Source organism: Anoplophora glabripennis, unplaced genomic scaffold (assembly GCF_000390285.2).
Source record: "Anoplophora glabripennis isolate ALB-LARVAE unplaced genomic scaffold, Agla_2.0 scaffold185, whole genome shotgun sequence".
Lineage (NCBI taxonomy): Eukaryota > Metazoa > Arthropoda > Insecta > Coleoptera > Cerambycidae > Anoplophora > Anoplophora glabripennis.
The window spans coordinates 100,058-117,911 of record NW_019416354.1 but is presented as its reverse complement, the minus strand read 5'-3'; the positions used below and the strand labels follow the sequence as shown (position 1 = coordinate 117,911).

At 31.0% G+C, this 17,854-nt stretch overlaps 1 protein-coding gene across 2 annotated transcripts in view; it reads right to left on the bottom strand.

The window, feature by feature from the left end:
• Positions 1 to 6,558: 6,558 nt before the first annotated feature.
• The window catches only part of LOC108906657 (protein toll), a 55,454-nt gene continuing 44,158 nt past the window's right edge, over positions 6,559 to 17,854 (bottom strand). Inside the window, exons 1-5 of one of the 2 annotated variants that reach the window (XM_023454231.1) lie at positions 17,570 to 17,628; positions 13,862 to 15,354; positions 11,613 to 12,221; positions 11,295 to 11,459; positions 6,559 to 8,641 (exon numbers count right to left, since the gene is read on the bottom strand). In XM_023454231.1, the coding sequence (XP_023309999.1) occupies positions 7,775 to 8,641; positions 11,295 to 11,459; positions 11,613 to 12,221; positions 13,862 to 15,349 (3,129 nt within the window). In that variant the 5' untranslated portion in view covers positions 15,350 to 15,354; positions 17,570 to 17,628 and the 3' untranslated portion in view covers positions 6,559 to 7,774. Of the gene's footprint in view, positions 8,642 to 11,294; positions 11,460 to 11,612; positions 12,222 to 13,861; positions 15,355 to 17,569; positions 17,629 to 17,854 lie in introns of those variants that run through there. The other variant, XM_018709972.2, reaches the window with a different exon arrangement.

The window sequence follows — 17,854 nt, the reverse complement described above, 5'->3', positions numbered from 1 at the left end:
TTAGCATGTAAATTATCTTAATACATATATTTTTTTTTAAGTTTTACTATTATTTCTGATATCCTCTATTTTTGGGGATGATTCCACCCCCTGAGCGCTCTTAAGGGTGGATTTTCTAATTCAACATGCTTATTTCAGTCATGAGAATAAATCTTTCTTTGTATCAAGAATCATTTGATAGAAAAATTCACATGCCAATAGTTTTTATATTTATTGGTTATATTCAATTCTTCATTTTGGGCGTCTTTTCAACCGCTAAATAGGGGTGATTTTTGAAAATTTTCAAAAAACTAAAAGCTATGCTCATCTTAATTTTTTACGAGTAATTTGAGACCAAAAACATATTTTTATCTATTTTCTTTAGTTCTTTACAAATTGTGAAAAAACGGGCGATTTTTGTGGTCACTCTTTCTGCATCTTCCATAGGAAACATTTTCAGACCTACGTTTGTTAGAATATTTTTCTTATTTTTGAATTTCGAATCCAGCGATGAAATTTGGTAGGATAATTATGGGATACACTTTAGAGAATAGCTAAATCACTCCACTGTCGATACTTTGCAATGTTGGTTTTGAATCAGATTAAGTGATTGATTTAGCTTCTAGTGTGTGTGTGCGTGCAATCACTGTTTGCCATGAAATTGGGAGAACTAGCATTCAGGAATGTAGTGAGAAGTCACGATTCCTAATACACCAAGAACCATACACAATCTAAAATTACTATAAGATCTATTATTAAGAAATGGGTTGAAGTTCAACTGTGTGCATAAATTTTATGAAAAATAAAAATAGTGTAATAATTTACATTATTTAAAGATCTAAGTTATGTTTTTTTTATTCTTATTTATTTTACTTTAAAATTTGGTATAATCCGCCCTTTTCTGTAGAACAAGTGGATGCACAAATGACCATCTGAAATAATTTACAATTTATAATTTTTTAAAATTAAACTCCTAGTCCCTTTTATATTTTTTATTGTAACACTGATTCTGCTTTTGAGACCAAGGTTCAATTTCTCCGTTTATTGTTTTAATTTGTGATTTTTTTCTTGGATCTTATTGGATGGTATTCAGCAAGACAACGTGCCTAGTCACATTTTAATGTGATCTGCTGTTAGTTAGCTTCTAAGCGTTGAGTGAGGAAATAATATTCTCATTTATTGCTAAGTAATATTTCAAATTTATTAACCCAACCAGCTAATGAATAGGACCATTGGTACCAATTCATCTGTCAGGAAACATGTTAAGCAAATGAGAATAACTAAAAAAAAATAAAATTATTTTTGTTCAGGGAATCATCCCTATATGATTTTGTCTATAGTATATTACAACACCCTGTAATATATGAAATGTATGTATATCTAAGATTATTTTTTCTTAAAAAATGTTTTTTGTATGTAATAACAATGAGCACAACCATTGTAAGAAGTGTAGATTTTTGTTGGTCTTCCATTAATAACAAACTGGGATATTTATTACCGTAATACTGAATTTTTAGTATTGTAATATCTTAACAAGATTCAAAATCTTAAGTTAATCTGGTATAATACTATAAAATTATTTAATATTGTAATATAATTTATTAGATGTTATTTATTGTAAATAATAAATTAGTTAATAAAAGCTAAAACAATTTATTTTTCGCTCTTAATTTAAACATTAAGAAGTGTTAGTCTTTGAAGAGATTTTTCTGTGTTTAAAAATTTAAAATATAGGTACCTACTTATTTTCTGACCCGTATTCATCAATGTGGCATTGTCTAAAAGTTCTAAGAAATCGCAATGACAAACTATAGTAACTATTGCAGTGAATATAAATGAAACCAAATAATCGGTGTCTTGATTTTTAGGTATACTTAAAACTGTTTTTTATTAAACGGTCATAGAAACAATAACAACTTCTTCAAAATTGCAAATCCCAAGTCTGCTACGATTTTTTTTTTAGGTACCAATTTTTGTAAAATTGTATTAGCAACATTTTATCCAAAATCTAATATGACATTATTGTCCATCATTTAGTGTAGCCTACTAAATTAATTTAGAATAAATAAAATAATCTAATTGAAATAAATTAAGATGCGTCGGGGAAAGATGTAGATACCTACTTTTAAAGGACTCCGCACAAACCTTATGGGAAATTTGGCTGAATTTTTTATATGTTACGTATCTCGGCGTTCTGAACAAATGTCTTCATGGGTGTGACCACAATTCCATGGGTTCTGAATCCCACCTAACCTCTAGAAACTTACCAAACCACAAGCAGGCTAACCCGCGTAACCCCGGGAGCAGTGAGTTTAGTCGCTTATTTTTGTTTTAAATAATTAAATTCCGCCACAAGCGGGCTAACCCGCCTACCCCCTATCCCACCTAACCCCTAGAAACCACCCCTACCAAACCACAAGCAGGCTAACCCGCGTAACACTGGAAACAGCGCGTTTAATCGCTTATTTTTCTTCCTTTGTGTATAAAATTTAAAATAAAATTGTATATACTTCTATAGAAATTGGCATGAGAATACACAGTTCGGCTATTAAGTTTTAAGACTGATATTGTGGCAAAGTACGTGGTACTATCTCTGTGCAGTCAACGAAACTACGTTGTGGGACGCCTTCCATGCGATTGAACAACATTTCATCAGTATATGAATGTATACAGGGTCGGAAAATCCCCAAGGTTCATCGGCTGTTACGTGAGAGCGATAAAGTAAGTCATAGAAATAATAAGTGGATCTTATTTGTGGAAGGGCGAAATGGGCGGTGACTATTAGACGCCTTCATTATAGCCATCTTTCTCTATCGCACGGATTTCTATGACTTTCTTTATCGCTCTCACGTAACGGCCGATGAACTATGGGGACTTTCCGACCCTGTATCTGGCACCATGGGCGTAGCTACAAAGTCTGCTTGGGACGGGCCCAGGGCTACAAGTTCTACGGAGACCTCAAAAAAAAAAAAGACTTACCGATATGAATTTTGAACATACGTTTTGATTTGATTCTAAAAGTCGCCGACTTACCAATATGACAAAGCTGATAATAGTAGATCTTTTTTTGCCACAAAGTTATAATGTTCTGTTTGAAGCAATTTTTTGAGATGATACGTTTCCATAGCTGTTTTACCAGCTTTTAAAACAGAACTTGATTGCTGTATGCTGATCGATGTGCGTTTCCATGACAGCTATGAAAAATTCACTTCACGCAAAACATACATCAAAATGAATATTAATGTCCTATACGTAGATATAAAAATAAAGCATTTAGCTTTTGATATTGTGGCGAACGACTTATCAAGAGACCTACCTACATGTTCTTGGAGTTTTTTTAACAAAAAATGTATTTGAACTTTAATTGCTTTTTACTTATTATATTAGTAGCCAATCTTGGATATTATAATTTTTTTGTTTAATATTACTTAACCATTTTAGAAAGAAACTTTAAATAATTAATAGAGAACAAGAATATTTCAATTTTTATTCAAAAAATTTATAAAACATGTAACAATGTATACAGAGGTAATCCCTAAAGATACACATAAAGCACCACTTATACTTGGTAAATACTACATATATTCTTATTAAATACTAGTTTACAATAACATAAAATAAACACTTAACCTGATTTGTACATTTAAGCCTTAACTAGGTACGCCTGCTACAGAATTTCAGAGTTTCATCTACTTCAAAATTATTTTTGCTTATTTACATTTTTAATTGTATCAACACTTGAATTCTATAACGGCATATATATATATATATATGTATTTGTTCTTTTATTGGAAAGTATGGTTTTTAAATAACGCATTAATAGTTTTCAGATCAGTTAAATGATTTAGAATAATAATTTAATTTTTCAATTTGATGGTTCAAATTTTCCATTATTTACATTTGAAAAAATCTTGATCTGAGAAAATGATTTTGATTGAAAGTGCTGTAAATAAATTTCAGTAACATAAGTTCTATTACACGTTGGCAATTTAGTCACGCCTTTTGCAAAAACAATCGTAATAGAAACAATAAATCAACACCTAGTGTTGAGAATGGAAAGACAGCCGTGAATATTGAGCTCTTGCAAAAACAAGTACAACAGGAAAAATAACTGGACATTATACATTGAAAAGAACGAGAAGGCAGTTGTGAGTTGGGGACTAGTCTCGGGGACCCGCTGCTGCACTCTAAAGTGTGCTGCTGAATTGCCAGTGCATAAAGGCACAAGGAATATACATATAAATAACAACTGTGCTACTAAACGGCTGAAATCTGCTACTAAATTGTACGACTGAGAGAACCCTGATCCACTATTTTTCATTATATTCATATAGTCCAGGAATTACAAGATGAAAAATAGGATTAAATTGTATAAAATTTTGGAAACTTTGAGGTGCTCTTTTCAGAATTCAACATTGAGCATTTTTTTTGAAGATTTAGTTTTTTATGATTTTTATGATCATCTCTAGTGCAAGTAATGTAATGAATTAAAATATACAAAATATCTTACAATTTATGTATCTGAATCGTTTATGCGCAGCAGTGCTGGAAAGTTTACATCCTTGTGTACCGACGGGAAATATTCAACAATCCCTATTTTAATTTTTTATTTCACAAATTTTCTTTGAAATTTTCTCGTGTGACTGGAAATCATCCCCTAAAATATGATATGGGTCTCACACTTTATTATCAAAATATGATCACTTTAATTTTCATTAGCCGCCACTGGAAAAAGATACAAAAAAGATGTTCATCTCCCACCCGTGATCCAAAAATCTGTACCTTTAAATTAAAAAATTGTTCAGCTACACTGAGTTGGATACATATTGAAGCTTCTAGTTTTTAGTAGTGAAGTCCATTGTTGGACTGCTCATTTTTATTGTATTTTCAGTTTCAATGCTCTCTGTTTTAATATTTAAAAAAATATATATCAAAATTCCTCCATTGGTGGATCCTTTCTGGAAATATCAGAGAAGAAAATGTGTCTCTTACTCTTCCTTATAGTAGTTTGGAAATGAGTATACCTCAGTAGCACAAGATATGGTCCAACATCGTCATATAAATTAGATATTGAATTTAAGCCTAATATTTGGAAAATTTAGCCAATACTGGTATCATATTGGTAAAAGACACATAGTGAATGACCAAAAGTTACTGTAAGTGCAGAAGATAGTTTTATAATAACGAGATCCAAACAAAATCGCCGACTTAATACTTCAGACATCGCTCAAGAAACCCGGACGAAAAAAATGTTAATTTGCACTATTAAAAATTGTCTCTTATTTGCTGGTCTGTGTGGTGTGGCAGTAAAAAAAAACATTTTTGCCGCCAATCCATAAGCAAAAACGTTTAAAATGGGCACAACAACATGAACATTGAACGTTATAACATGGAAAGCAGTTCTATGGATGGACAAATCAAAATTTGAAATTTTTGGTTCCAATAGACGAGTATTTGTAGAGCTGCAGAGCCCACGAAAGAACGACTGAGAACACAGTGTCCTCACCGAAACATGGTGTTGCTAACATGTTAATTTGGGGCTGTTTTGCTGCAACAACTGTCGGAGATCTGGTTAAAATCGATGGTATTATGAAAAAGGAACATTATTTACAAATTTTGCAGAACCATGCTTTACCATCAGGTATAAGTATTATGGGAGAACCATTTGTGTTTCAACAAGAATATGTAAAGCCTTTTTAGAAGAAAGTAATAATATTGTGGAATTGATGGTGTGGCCCCACAATCATCCGAGCTGTCGCCGATTGAAAAATTGTGGGATGAATTGGGTCGAAAAGTCAAAGTACGTTTGCCACAGAGTACTACAATCTGCGGCAATATTTACAAGAGGCTTGGAATGATAAAGGAAGGTTACTTGAAAAAATTACTTTCAGACAATGTCCAGAATCTCCCAGGCTGTTATTAGAGCTAATGAGAAGTGGCCAGATCAATGAAAATAAATTATAAATTAATGGTATTGTTTAATAAATAATGATATGTTTTCATTTTGTAGTTTAAATGTTGTTTTACCTTATTCAATGAAGTATTTTGATGAATTACCATTCTGCTTTTAAATAGTTTCAGAACAAATTGAATATTCCCACTTACAAACTTTCTGACTGTAGTGTGTATAATTCATAACCAGTATTATGTCAAAATCTGTCGTTTACAATATCCTGCCATATTGGAAAATATTTTTCCAATATGTTTGTGCTGCTGGGGTATTTTTTGTCAGTGGATGTGTTGAAGTAAACTTTGTAGTGCTGACTTGTTTAAGGAGGTTTATCTGATTTGGAATTGACGAACAAATATTCATATAAAAATTAATATAAGCTTATTAATATGAAGAAAATCCTGAAAAAAAATTATGACTAGTTTGGATACCTAAGACACGAGATATTAATAAAATAATTTTTCACGATTTAGTACAGAGTCATGAGAATGCAGATTTTTTTGGTCTTTCCACTTAGAATGCGCAACAATTGACAAACAGTTTCCACAACAACTTGTATAAATAGGAAACCGATATCTAAGGAATAATACATAATTTATAATAATTCTCCTTCAAACTGCTGTCGTTCACTAATTTAACCTCTAAATGCGTGATAGCGGCAACGCCGCGGTTCTCGAAGTAGCATATTAATTGAAATTCGCAGGTGACATATGATGTATATTTCAAGTTTAGGCATCCAAACGAAGCCAGCCAAGTGCAACGTTGCCAAATCTAAAACCTTACCACTTTAGTCACTAACGAATCTACAGAAATTCTCGTTAGACTTTAGACGTACCTCCGTACCCGATAAACCTCCAACAATTCACAGCATAAATAAACAAGTGAACATAAATCATAGGAAATTCCTTTCATTCAGTATGTGGCTATAATTTATTTTTATTTTACTACCATTTTTGCAAAATGGCTACTCTTTGAAAAAAAATTTGAAATTTAAACTTGAAATGTGAAAAGATCGCCTTAAAATAATTTCCACCTAAAACTACCTAACTCCTGGACTAATATTTTTATTCCAAACTTTTTAATACATTAAAGCCAATGGACATTACATTCTACATTCTACAATATCACATTAAAAACCAACACAATTTTTAAATTATCACAGAACATCCAAAATCCGTACAATAGAAATATTACGCTCAGTGAAGCACCCAGTGGGAGAGCGAACGAATTGTTACAGAAAATCAGTTTTTCACTATTTTCATGAGGCATATATTTTGAAAAAACATTTCACTATTTTCTTGAGTATATAAATGCATTTAACATTTTTCTAGGTGCGCCACTGAATCCGTTACATAATCTTTGACATTTTATAGTTGATAAACTAAACTGGTAAACAGTTCTTTTTCTGTTTTTTTTTTAAAACATGTTTATAATTTCCGATTCGTAACTGTACAGGCATTTAATGTATTAATTTGTAGAATTTGCGTAAATCATACCTTCAACTAGACTGCTTCAATTTTTGTATGAAGACAATTCAGTACGCATGAAGTGGAACACTATATGTATTGCACAATTGCAAGTTTGTACGGTTTTACTAAATTAGTAACACATAACAAATTGTCCGTCAAGCTAAAAATATGGCTTATAACACTTAATAAGGATGAACCTCTTGTTAGCAAATATATTTTTCAACATCTACATTCCACATTACAATCGTCTACAAAAATAAAAATTATATCCTGTTTCTCACCTCAACCCTATAGACTGAAAAATGTATATTTAATAATCATTTTATTTGACTAGGCACAAAATTGAGCATATTTAAATTTGATCACAAATTTGAATTCATCGTTTAATCAATGGGACATCAGTTGGATGTGGTGTATTATCGGTACTGAAATTTAGAGGGTGGTCTTTAAGCAACGAAGGATCTAGAGGGATAGCAGGTGGCGTACTCTCTGCGAGTTTAACGGGTGAAGAAGTAAGTTCGAATTTATCATCAATTTTTAGCATGATACTTGCATGTTTTTGATTATTATTGTAGAACTTGTTCTGTCTAGAATGAGGTAGAGCATATTTTAATTTATTCCAGAACCAAGGATCGCCCCATTCAACATACGTATTGGTTTTAAGGTAACTTTTGAGTTCGTTGTCCAGGTGTTCTTCGTCTAATTTTCCATATTTTAGTACTATAACCCTTGCGCGACCGTCACTAATTGCTTGGGTATGGGCGGTTCTAAATTCCATTTTCCCCCAAACACTCTCGAGGAAATTGTCTGAAAGAACCACTAAGGTCCTTCTTGAATCCAAGACAGAATTAGTGACCTGCCTAGCTATAAACTCTCCCGGTATCCAATCTCTGATGTGAATGCAAACTTTAAATGGATTTGGTCCTTGTTCTAGTACGGGCAACAAATTCTGAACAACGAAATCTTCGTCCTTGTGGGAGTAACTTATGAATACGTCATACGTTTTGTCCTTATCGAGCTCCTCTTCAGTAACACACCACAGGCACAAATTTTTTGCGTACAGCCACACCTTGATTTGCTCTTGATAATAGAAGTACACGGCTACCACCGTAACTGCTGTCAACAGAATAACTAAAATAGGCACCGCAATAGCCATGGCAATTGCCAAATGGGACTTGCAGAGCTCTTTTCGGTTAATCAGTTGCTTATTATTATCCGCGCATATGACATCAGTGGCTTTAACCTGGGAACAAAAATTCATGTATAATATACGGAGTAAATCTGACAGCCTATATATACATATAATTTAAAATATTGACTAGAATTATTTATGATATTTTTATAGACGGTAAAAAAAACTGATTTTTTTTTCTTTATTTATTGTGTATTTTGCCTCCTGTGAAAAAATTTAAAAAATTAATAAAATAAACCCTTGCACCAAAAGGATCAGTCAAGGGTTATTTTTATAAAAATAATTTTGCCTGACAAAAAATCTCACACTGAAAAAAGCAGACAACTTTAAAAAGTTGTTAACGTTTCAAACCGTTAAGTTCAAAATTACTAAAGTTTTTCCTTTAAGATTTTTAAAAAGTTATTCAATTATCAATCAATTTTTTTATTTAGTTAGTAATAAAAATTTAACACATGAATCTACCTGCCTTCAATATTTCACATTTATTGAAAATTTTTGCAACAAAAAATGCATGCACACAAGAACAAAAAATAATATAACAACATTAAATAAATAATTAACGGTCTCTATTTCAGTTAAACCAAGTTCCTTTGTCTATGCATTTTTCAACCCTTTTATTATTTTTCTTGCCTAGTAATTTTTGTCTAATTCGAATCATATCCTCATATACTTTTTTAAATAGTTCTGCAGAAATGGAAATTATTATTCAGGTATTTTATGTTGTAATTTTATTTATTTATTTTGTTATGTATTAGTTACTTGATATGAATATTTTCAATAAGAAAATATTAGAAGCATACAGGTTTTTACACTAATATATTTTTTAATGACTAGATAAAAAAGTTTCCTTGATAATTTGACAACTTGATATAAAAGAAAAAGATTATTTAAGACATAGTTTTCATATTAAGAGGTTAAGACCAACGTATAATTTTCAGATTATTTTTTTTTATTGACTTAGAAGATGCTTTGAACCTTCAGAATAAGGGGAAAAATTTTACGCCTATACAATTTTTTTTTCTTTGAAATTCCGAGCTCTTTCCCAAGCGTTTTGCACTGCTCCAAAATGACTACCCGCGGCACATATATCCCTGCATAATACTACTAACAGATGTCGTTAGAAAAAGTTTGACTACAATTAGGAGCTTAATAACATCATTGAGTTTTATTATCCTTATACCTTTCCTACCATTAAAAAAAAATCACAAAAAGATTATTTATTTTAGCATCTGATAGTGGTGTTACCCAATAACAGTTACCTACGTTAAAATAAAAAAAACTAAATATTCAGATACCATTATCTTCAGTACTTTCAAAGATATTTTGTTCCAATTTGGTAAAGGTTAATTTCTAATGATACTAAATTAGGATATATGGTAATATTTTCGATTAAAAGATCACTAATATACAGGGTTTCACAACTTATCCAAAAAAAATTGAGAATAGAAGCGGCATGAGAAATGTACTAAATATCTTAAAAAAGAAATTTGTAAAATCTGTATAGTTTCCGAGAAAAAAATTATTGAAGTTGTAGTACATTCAACCATTACATAGCTGGACAACTGTAGTCTCTAGCATCATTAGCAATACGCGTGGAGAGCCACGTGGCCTCAGCAACTCCGAATACTGAAATCCGATTTTACAATCGTCGTTGCGTTAGTGTTTACCTGTTATCTGTGGTGTTTACAATAGTTTTTTAGTAGTTAGTGTCAAAAGTGGTTTGTGTGTATAGCAACTCGGAGTTGATGGATATCGTTTTAATTTATGGTGAAACAAGATAACATTTTGTATTGTGGTGAAGCATTTGTATTATGGCGAAACAAGACAACATTTGTGTTAGCTCGCAGAAACTGAGTAAGACGGGCCCAAATGTGTTTACACGTCGGTGGATAAAATTTTGTACAGTTGTAACAAACAAATTATTTTATTATTTAAAACCACTAATTAATTTCATTAATTAATAATAAAATAATAACAATAACGGCAGAATTTGCTGATATAAAATATGTGCTATAAAATTCTATTTATTTCTTTCCTTGCGAAAGTTTTTGTCAGTTTTTATCACACTTTGCCGCCATGCCGGTCACAATGTGTGAGGTCAGGTTTTACAGTGGACAAGTTTCCAGTGGCATGCAGAAATGTATTTTTAAGTCATTTTTGAACTACCCTTTTTGATTTTTTCTTTACAAAATTGCATTTGTAAGAGTCCCCTATACATCTACAATTTTTTTCTTTGGATAAGTTCTGAATCATCCTGTATGTGTTTTCATTTGCCGCTTTTTTTCATCTATGACTAAAATCAAATTTGGTTACATCAGAATAATTGTTATGAACTATGAAAATGAAACTGTAGAACTACTAAAGAAGAAAATGACAGTCTTCAAATTAATTTTTTGAAAGAGTGATGACACTCCACATTGAAGTTATCTCATGATGGCTAGGAATGGCTCAAACCAAAATCCTGTGAGAGAAACCTTTCCAACTGATGATGGAAGATTTTCAGATGGCAATTGTATTAAAAATGAACTCTAATTTTATTTTCATTGTAAAAAAATATATTAATTATTGCTCTTAATTGAGGTTAATGTGATGTGAACAAATACAAAATAATAAGGTAGTCTATAAACGTGGCATTTTTGGTCCTTAAAAGGTTCATTTTGAGGAGCGTGTACTAAAAAACATATTAACTTTTATTTTTCGTTACCTTTGTGAAATGGCTTCGTAAGTAGTTCTGAAGAGTAGTTGCTGAGCAACCGCAGCTCCATGGATTACCATAGAGGGTCAAATTTTGAATTGTTGTTGACTGATTCAAACTCTCTAATACATGTGAATCTAAAAATTGGAGCTGATTTCCATTTAGATGTAATATCTAAAAATAAATATAAAGGTCACTGATTGTCCAATAAATGATTATATATTTTACAATTTGCTTAATACTTCTTAAAAATAATGAAAATTAACATATCCTTTCTATACCTTCATAAACTTGTTAACAGTTGTGTGTTACAAATATTAAACTTACCTCTACATGCTGTGGAATCCAACTAACATTTTTAATCTTATTATTCGATAAATACAATTTAGTGACATTATCATATCCTAAACCTTTGTAGGGTGCAATTTCCATAGAATTTCCTTCTAAATTTACTTGAACTCTATTAAATTTTCGAAGGTTTATAAAAGGAGGATTTGTAAGATTTCTATAAGAACAATCTACCACTGCATGTTCATCAAATGGCCGTTTGACACACTCACATATTTTAGGGCATCCTTCATCATTTAATGCACAAGTAATGTGACGGGGTTTCAACTCTTTTATTGGTATGTGTTTGAAGGATTCGGGTGCGGCACAGTGAAGATTTCCTATTCTTATATCTATTAACGTCCTTATAACTGGATCCAGTTTATCATTATTGTACTGAATCAGATCGAAATTGGAACAGTCGCATGAGATAGGATTGTTCAATAAATATAGAACTGTACTGCCTGTGTTATTGTTATGAATTACATCTTCCCTTTTTTCATTAAAACGAGGATATATTTTAATTTCTTGAAAATCTAGGACTGATACGTTATTATTATTTATCAGTACCTTCACTTCATTTGAGGTTACTTTGATTAGAGAAGCCATCTGAAAATAAAATGAATATATTTTTATTTTTTTGTATTAGAAATGTAATGTTACTGGACATGTCCATTTGCTTCTGTTGCTACCACATTGACATTACATCATTACATATATTTTTTTATCTTAAAACAATCAAAGCAAATAGACTCATCCACATCAAAATTCTTATTTTCTCTAACAGCATATTTTTCATGTTAAAAAAAAATTAAAAAGCAAATTTATCAAAAATTACATTTTTTATGTAGGTCCCTATTGTGTTGCTCATTAAAAAGCGAAACAGATTTAAAATTTTTTTGAAATTCAAATAAGTTTTTTAGACAACCATTGTGTCATAAAAAATGTTGGTGTTGAAAAAATGGTCTTGTAGAATTCAGCTCAGATTGTTTCTCTCTTAGAAAAATAATAAAATTCAATCGGCCTACTTGATGTTTTATTTTTTCTCTAGCGAAGAAGCGTTTTGTATGAGATACAACAAAATTTATTAAGTTATAAGAAAAGTTTCCCAGAACGAAAAATTCTGTATGTCTTATGCCTACTTTGAGAAAAATCTAAATCAAGCAAAATGTCACAGTAGGTCTACGACTTTCTTAATAACCTTTTGTGGTATCGCATACAAAAAGAGCACTTTAACTAATGAGAAAATATATCAAATGAAATATAAAGTTTGCCTAAGATGTTGAAATTTGGTACAGTCAATCAGTTTTTCATTGTAAGAAACTTTTCTTAACGACATTTTGACATATTTGATACAGAAATGACACTTTGTTGTTAAGTAAAATCAGATTTTTCTAAATTTCCAACCAACATTTTTTGTGTCTTATGAGAGACATTTCACCTATCTGAGATGACGCTGTAAATATGCCTACTACTACTTTTTGAATCAATCAAAATACAGTTTGCAATCCATAGGAAATCCATGCAAATCACCGGAGGAATCTTTCATCAACTTAACTTTTCATCATCTGAAATTTTATCAATTTATAATGTGAAATATTTCTTATTTGAGCATAAAATTTTATATTTATTAAATTTCTGCTTCAAAGTTCTGCTTAAAATTATGAAAATGTCATAAACAGACTTTTAATTTACCAATTAATTATAATCAGTAGTGTCAATAATTAGCGAATATGTAGGCAAAAAAATCACAAAAGGAATGGATTATTACCAATTGGATCATAGTAATTAGGTCAACAGATACACCTACAGAGCCTTCATAAACGATTACAAGCCACATGAACGGTAATTTTCTTTGGAACAGTAGGTACCTAATTTTATTTCCTTCACGTTGGCAATTAAATTTCGGTAAAATTCAAAACAATAAGATCAAGATTACTTTAAAATATAACATTCTGTTTCATCAGCTGGTAGTGGTGCATTTTCACAATATTCTATTCAACCAATTAGCGATCACATTATCTCGAGCGTAGCGGTAACAGTTTATCACGAATCATTTGTAGAAAGATGCCATATATACAAAACATATTTATTTGAATTTCATATCCACAACTCTTTACAAACTTGTGTGTCTTGTTTTTTTATGGGCCACACTGTATATTAATTCATATCAATTAAATTAATTATTATTAATAACATTTTAACCATTAGGTTTTCTGTATATAAAATATTTAACTTTTTAAACTTACCCTAATAGAACTTATCTTATTGTTATCCAGATCCAAGAAAACCAAATGAGTTTTGCTGTCCATAATGTTTTCCGGAAATCTTTCAATTACGTTATGAGACACATTTAGTTTTTCCAACATTTCACAGTGAGTGAACGGATTTAGTCCCTCCGTTTGTTGGTGGTACAAATCATACAGGTTATGAGACAAATTCACTTCAACCAATTTTTTTAGTTGAATAAATGCACGTAAAGCTATTTTAGATATTTTGTTATAACTCAAATCAAGTTTAATTAAATTAGAAGTTTTTTCAAACACATTGTCAGTAATTTCTTCTAATTTATTTTCATGAAGATAGAATTCTTCTAAATGTATCAGAGACGAAAATATATTATCTGGTAAAATTTTAATTTTATTTCCATCCAAAAATAATTTTTTCAGTTTAGTCAAGTTCTCAAAAATAATTGCAGGTAATTCTGTGATACTGTTGTTTCTCAGAGAAATTTCGGTCAAATTAACGCATCCTTCGAAGACATGTTCCGGAAGAATTTCCAGATTTGAATTATCTATATTTATTTTCAAAAGATTCGTTAAATTCGCAAATACATAATCAGAGAGATTTAAATTTGGATTATTCCCCATACGAACTAACTCCAGGGCAGTGTTGTGTTTAAAAATGTTAGACGTCACGTCGTGCAAGTTGTTTGATCTCAAACTGATATTAACCAGTTCAACAAGTTCCGCGAAAGTGTCTTCATCCAGAGATGAAATATTATTACTGCTCAATTCAAGAGATTTTAACTGTTTCAATCCAACAAAAGATTTTTTATTCAGAGCGGTTAATTCATTTTTCCACAAATGCAATTGCTGCAGATCTGAAAGGTTCTCAAATAGTCCATCGGGTAAATGAGATATTAAATTTCTAGACAAATGAAGAACCCGTAGTTTTGGGACATTTTTAAAGATATTAGCTCCAATTTCTTTGATTTCATTATTATCTAAATAAAGAGCAGTTAAATTTGGAAGGTACTGCAAAAAGTCGTCATCAAATTTAATTCCATATATGTATCTAAACTCTAATGTTTGCAGGTCTTGAAGCCCATAGAATAGTTCCTTCGTCACAGTTTTCAGATTAGCATTGCCCACTTCTTCTAGTCGCATGTAATTAATCCTAGTGATATTAAATTTTTCCAAAGTAGTATTGAAACTGTCTGTTGGCAATGGGCAAAATCTCATTAGAAAATGTTCTAAACTTCCCACGTCCAAATTGGGAAACATGTCTAAATCATATTCAGTTTTGGTCTCATCGTAGCAGTCTATTTTCATAAATTTGCCTGGTACTGTATGTACAACAATTTGAAAATTTTGTGGTGATTTCGGACATTGATATTCTAATTCAGTAGACTTATAGCAATCACACATGTCGGATTGGACGCATGTCATATCCCCCTTGACTAACGTAAATAAAAAGAGAATCCATATTGTCAAAATTGCCACCCATGCATCCATGATACCTGTAACAAATAATATGTGATCAATAAATTTCATAAATATCTTCAATAAATTTATTATTGTAACTTCGACTAATTCTAATTCAAAACCTGAACCTAAAGTAATATTCCAGTTTCCAATTAAAAACTGCAATTGTTCAAGATGCTTTGAAGAAGTAAATTTCAAAATAATCATATCTTAAACGTAGCGGACTATACTATTACTATACCCACAAGGATACTACTAAATAAAGTGCAAAAAATTTAGGGGTGATCCTACTCTAAACATAATGGCATATACATAAACTCATACGACACTTTTCCGAAAACTCAAAATTAACGGACATAATCTCAGTTATTTTCTTTGATAAATATTTTGCCATAATTTTTTTTCAGATTGCCATATTTTCAAATTTAATAATAAAGTAGGTACTAAATTTTAAAAAGATAAAATCAAAATGTTAAATAAAAAATAATAATAATGGAAAGACTTTTTGCACTTTATTTGGGATCGCAGGGAAATACTAGAAGGTTAACTTTAACTAAGAATACATAAACAATTGAGAAACAGAGGCGCGCATTTTTTTCAAAATAATACATATATGTATTTTAAAAGAATATTAGAAAAATACAAAAAATTTAGTAGTTTATAAAAAAATAAATGTATTTTTTGACGATTCATACTTTATAAGTTTGGCTGTCAGAACTGAGCTGCGGAATATAGACGTACGCATTATTGATTAAAAAGCAACAAATTAAATTGTATATACAACACCACTATAAACACCAACGGATACTAATTAATTACGCAACTTCCGCATGATAATAAACAACAGTATACTAAAGTGACATGAACGTGAAAAGCATTCTAAGGCACCGGCTCACGCATGTCTGGGTTGACCCGCTTGGCACGCCATTGAATTGCGGCTCGCTCTGACAGCCTTATTTATAAGTTCTAATTATTGATTAACTTTCGTAAACACCTAATAAGTAGTAATAAAAATATTTCTCTCGAAGGTTCATAGAAATAATAGAAAAACAAAAATGCATATATAAATGCCGCGTTGTTCTCAACAATATGGAATTTCTGATAAATACACAAAACTGCGGTCAAATGAATTTAATAACTACAATAATAGTTTTCAGTTTTTCAGTTGAAAACATTTAATCCGTCATCGTTGAAACAAAAGGAATTATTCAATTATTGTTTAAAAAACAAAGCTATGGGTGGTCACAATTGACTAAACATCGTTATTAAATGCATTTTGGGTTACCTTTTGAACAGATACTGAGATACTTATTGCCCGTTGTTGGGAAAAACAGTCAATAAAATTCTTAAATTACGCACATATAAAAAATACAACTTCTCATCGAAAACACTACCTATCATTTCACTAGTCACTAAACTTTGACATCAAGAATTGTACTACTAATTGAGATTCAAGGGTTATGCAGACACTAAATTGAAATCGTACGATTTGTAAATATTAACAAAATGTCTACCTTAATGAAGCAAATTCCCAAATCAACTAATGCAATGAACGACAGGACCTAATGGACAGTTGTTGAATATTAGGGTAGGTAATTAATATGTCATTAAAAGAGAGCGATTAACCTACAAAAATAAAGAGATAAATAACCAGTTAGTTGTCTGTACTGGAAGCCATCTTTTGTGGTCATTTATAAAAAAGAAAAAATTGTTTGAATAAACAAAGACTAAAAAAATACAAGGTAATGAGGTTGTTGATACATATACTGGGTGGCCCAATGTGAACTTTGCGCAATATGAATAAGACCTAAATACATAAATTATGAAACACGTCATTTGGGACCGTTCCAGAAGCGTATCATTGTCATCGTAAAGGGGGTGGCCGCTTCCATAAAAATAGGGAGTTATAGATCAGTTTCTTGCCCCTAGTCATCTTTATAATGGCACCATATATGTTTACGTTTATCGGGAAAATATACAATGAATTAAGTAATGTCCAGTTAAGAAAACTCCGTTCTTGCACTCACATCATTTATATTAAGACATGTGGCACTTTTGGTACAACAATGGACAAAAAAAAAGTTTCCAAATTTAACCACTTACAATGCTTTACAAATTAGTAGGAAAAATGATCTTGGATGGGACGGGGCCGAGTGGGATTATCCCTCTTTATCCATGCACGATAGTGTTATTTTGAACCATTTTATATACCTAGATATTTCAGGACCACGTAAAAACAATTTTTATTACCTTATCTGTATGTATTTACAATATCAACAGTTTCAATATAACAATTTAACTGCTATTGCCAATTTCGTAGTATGTTGAAACAGAACATGATTGCATTACTGTTGCACGTTAATAAATTAATTTAAGAAATTATGTGCCTTCTAAATTATGACATCATCTTTCCCTGATATTTCATGCTCGCAATATTCAGCCATCTTTATCTATAACATCCTGCTAATAACGCTCATTTTAACTGTTTCTGCGTGTACGAGGTCTGTTCAAAAAATAACCGTACTATTTCGAGAT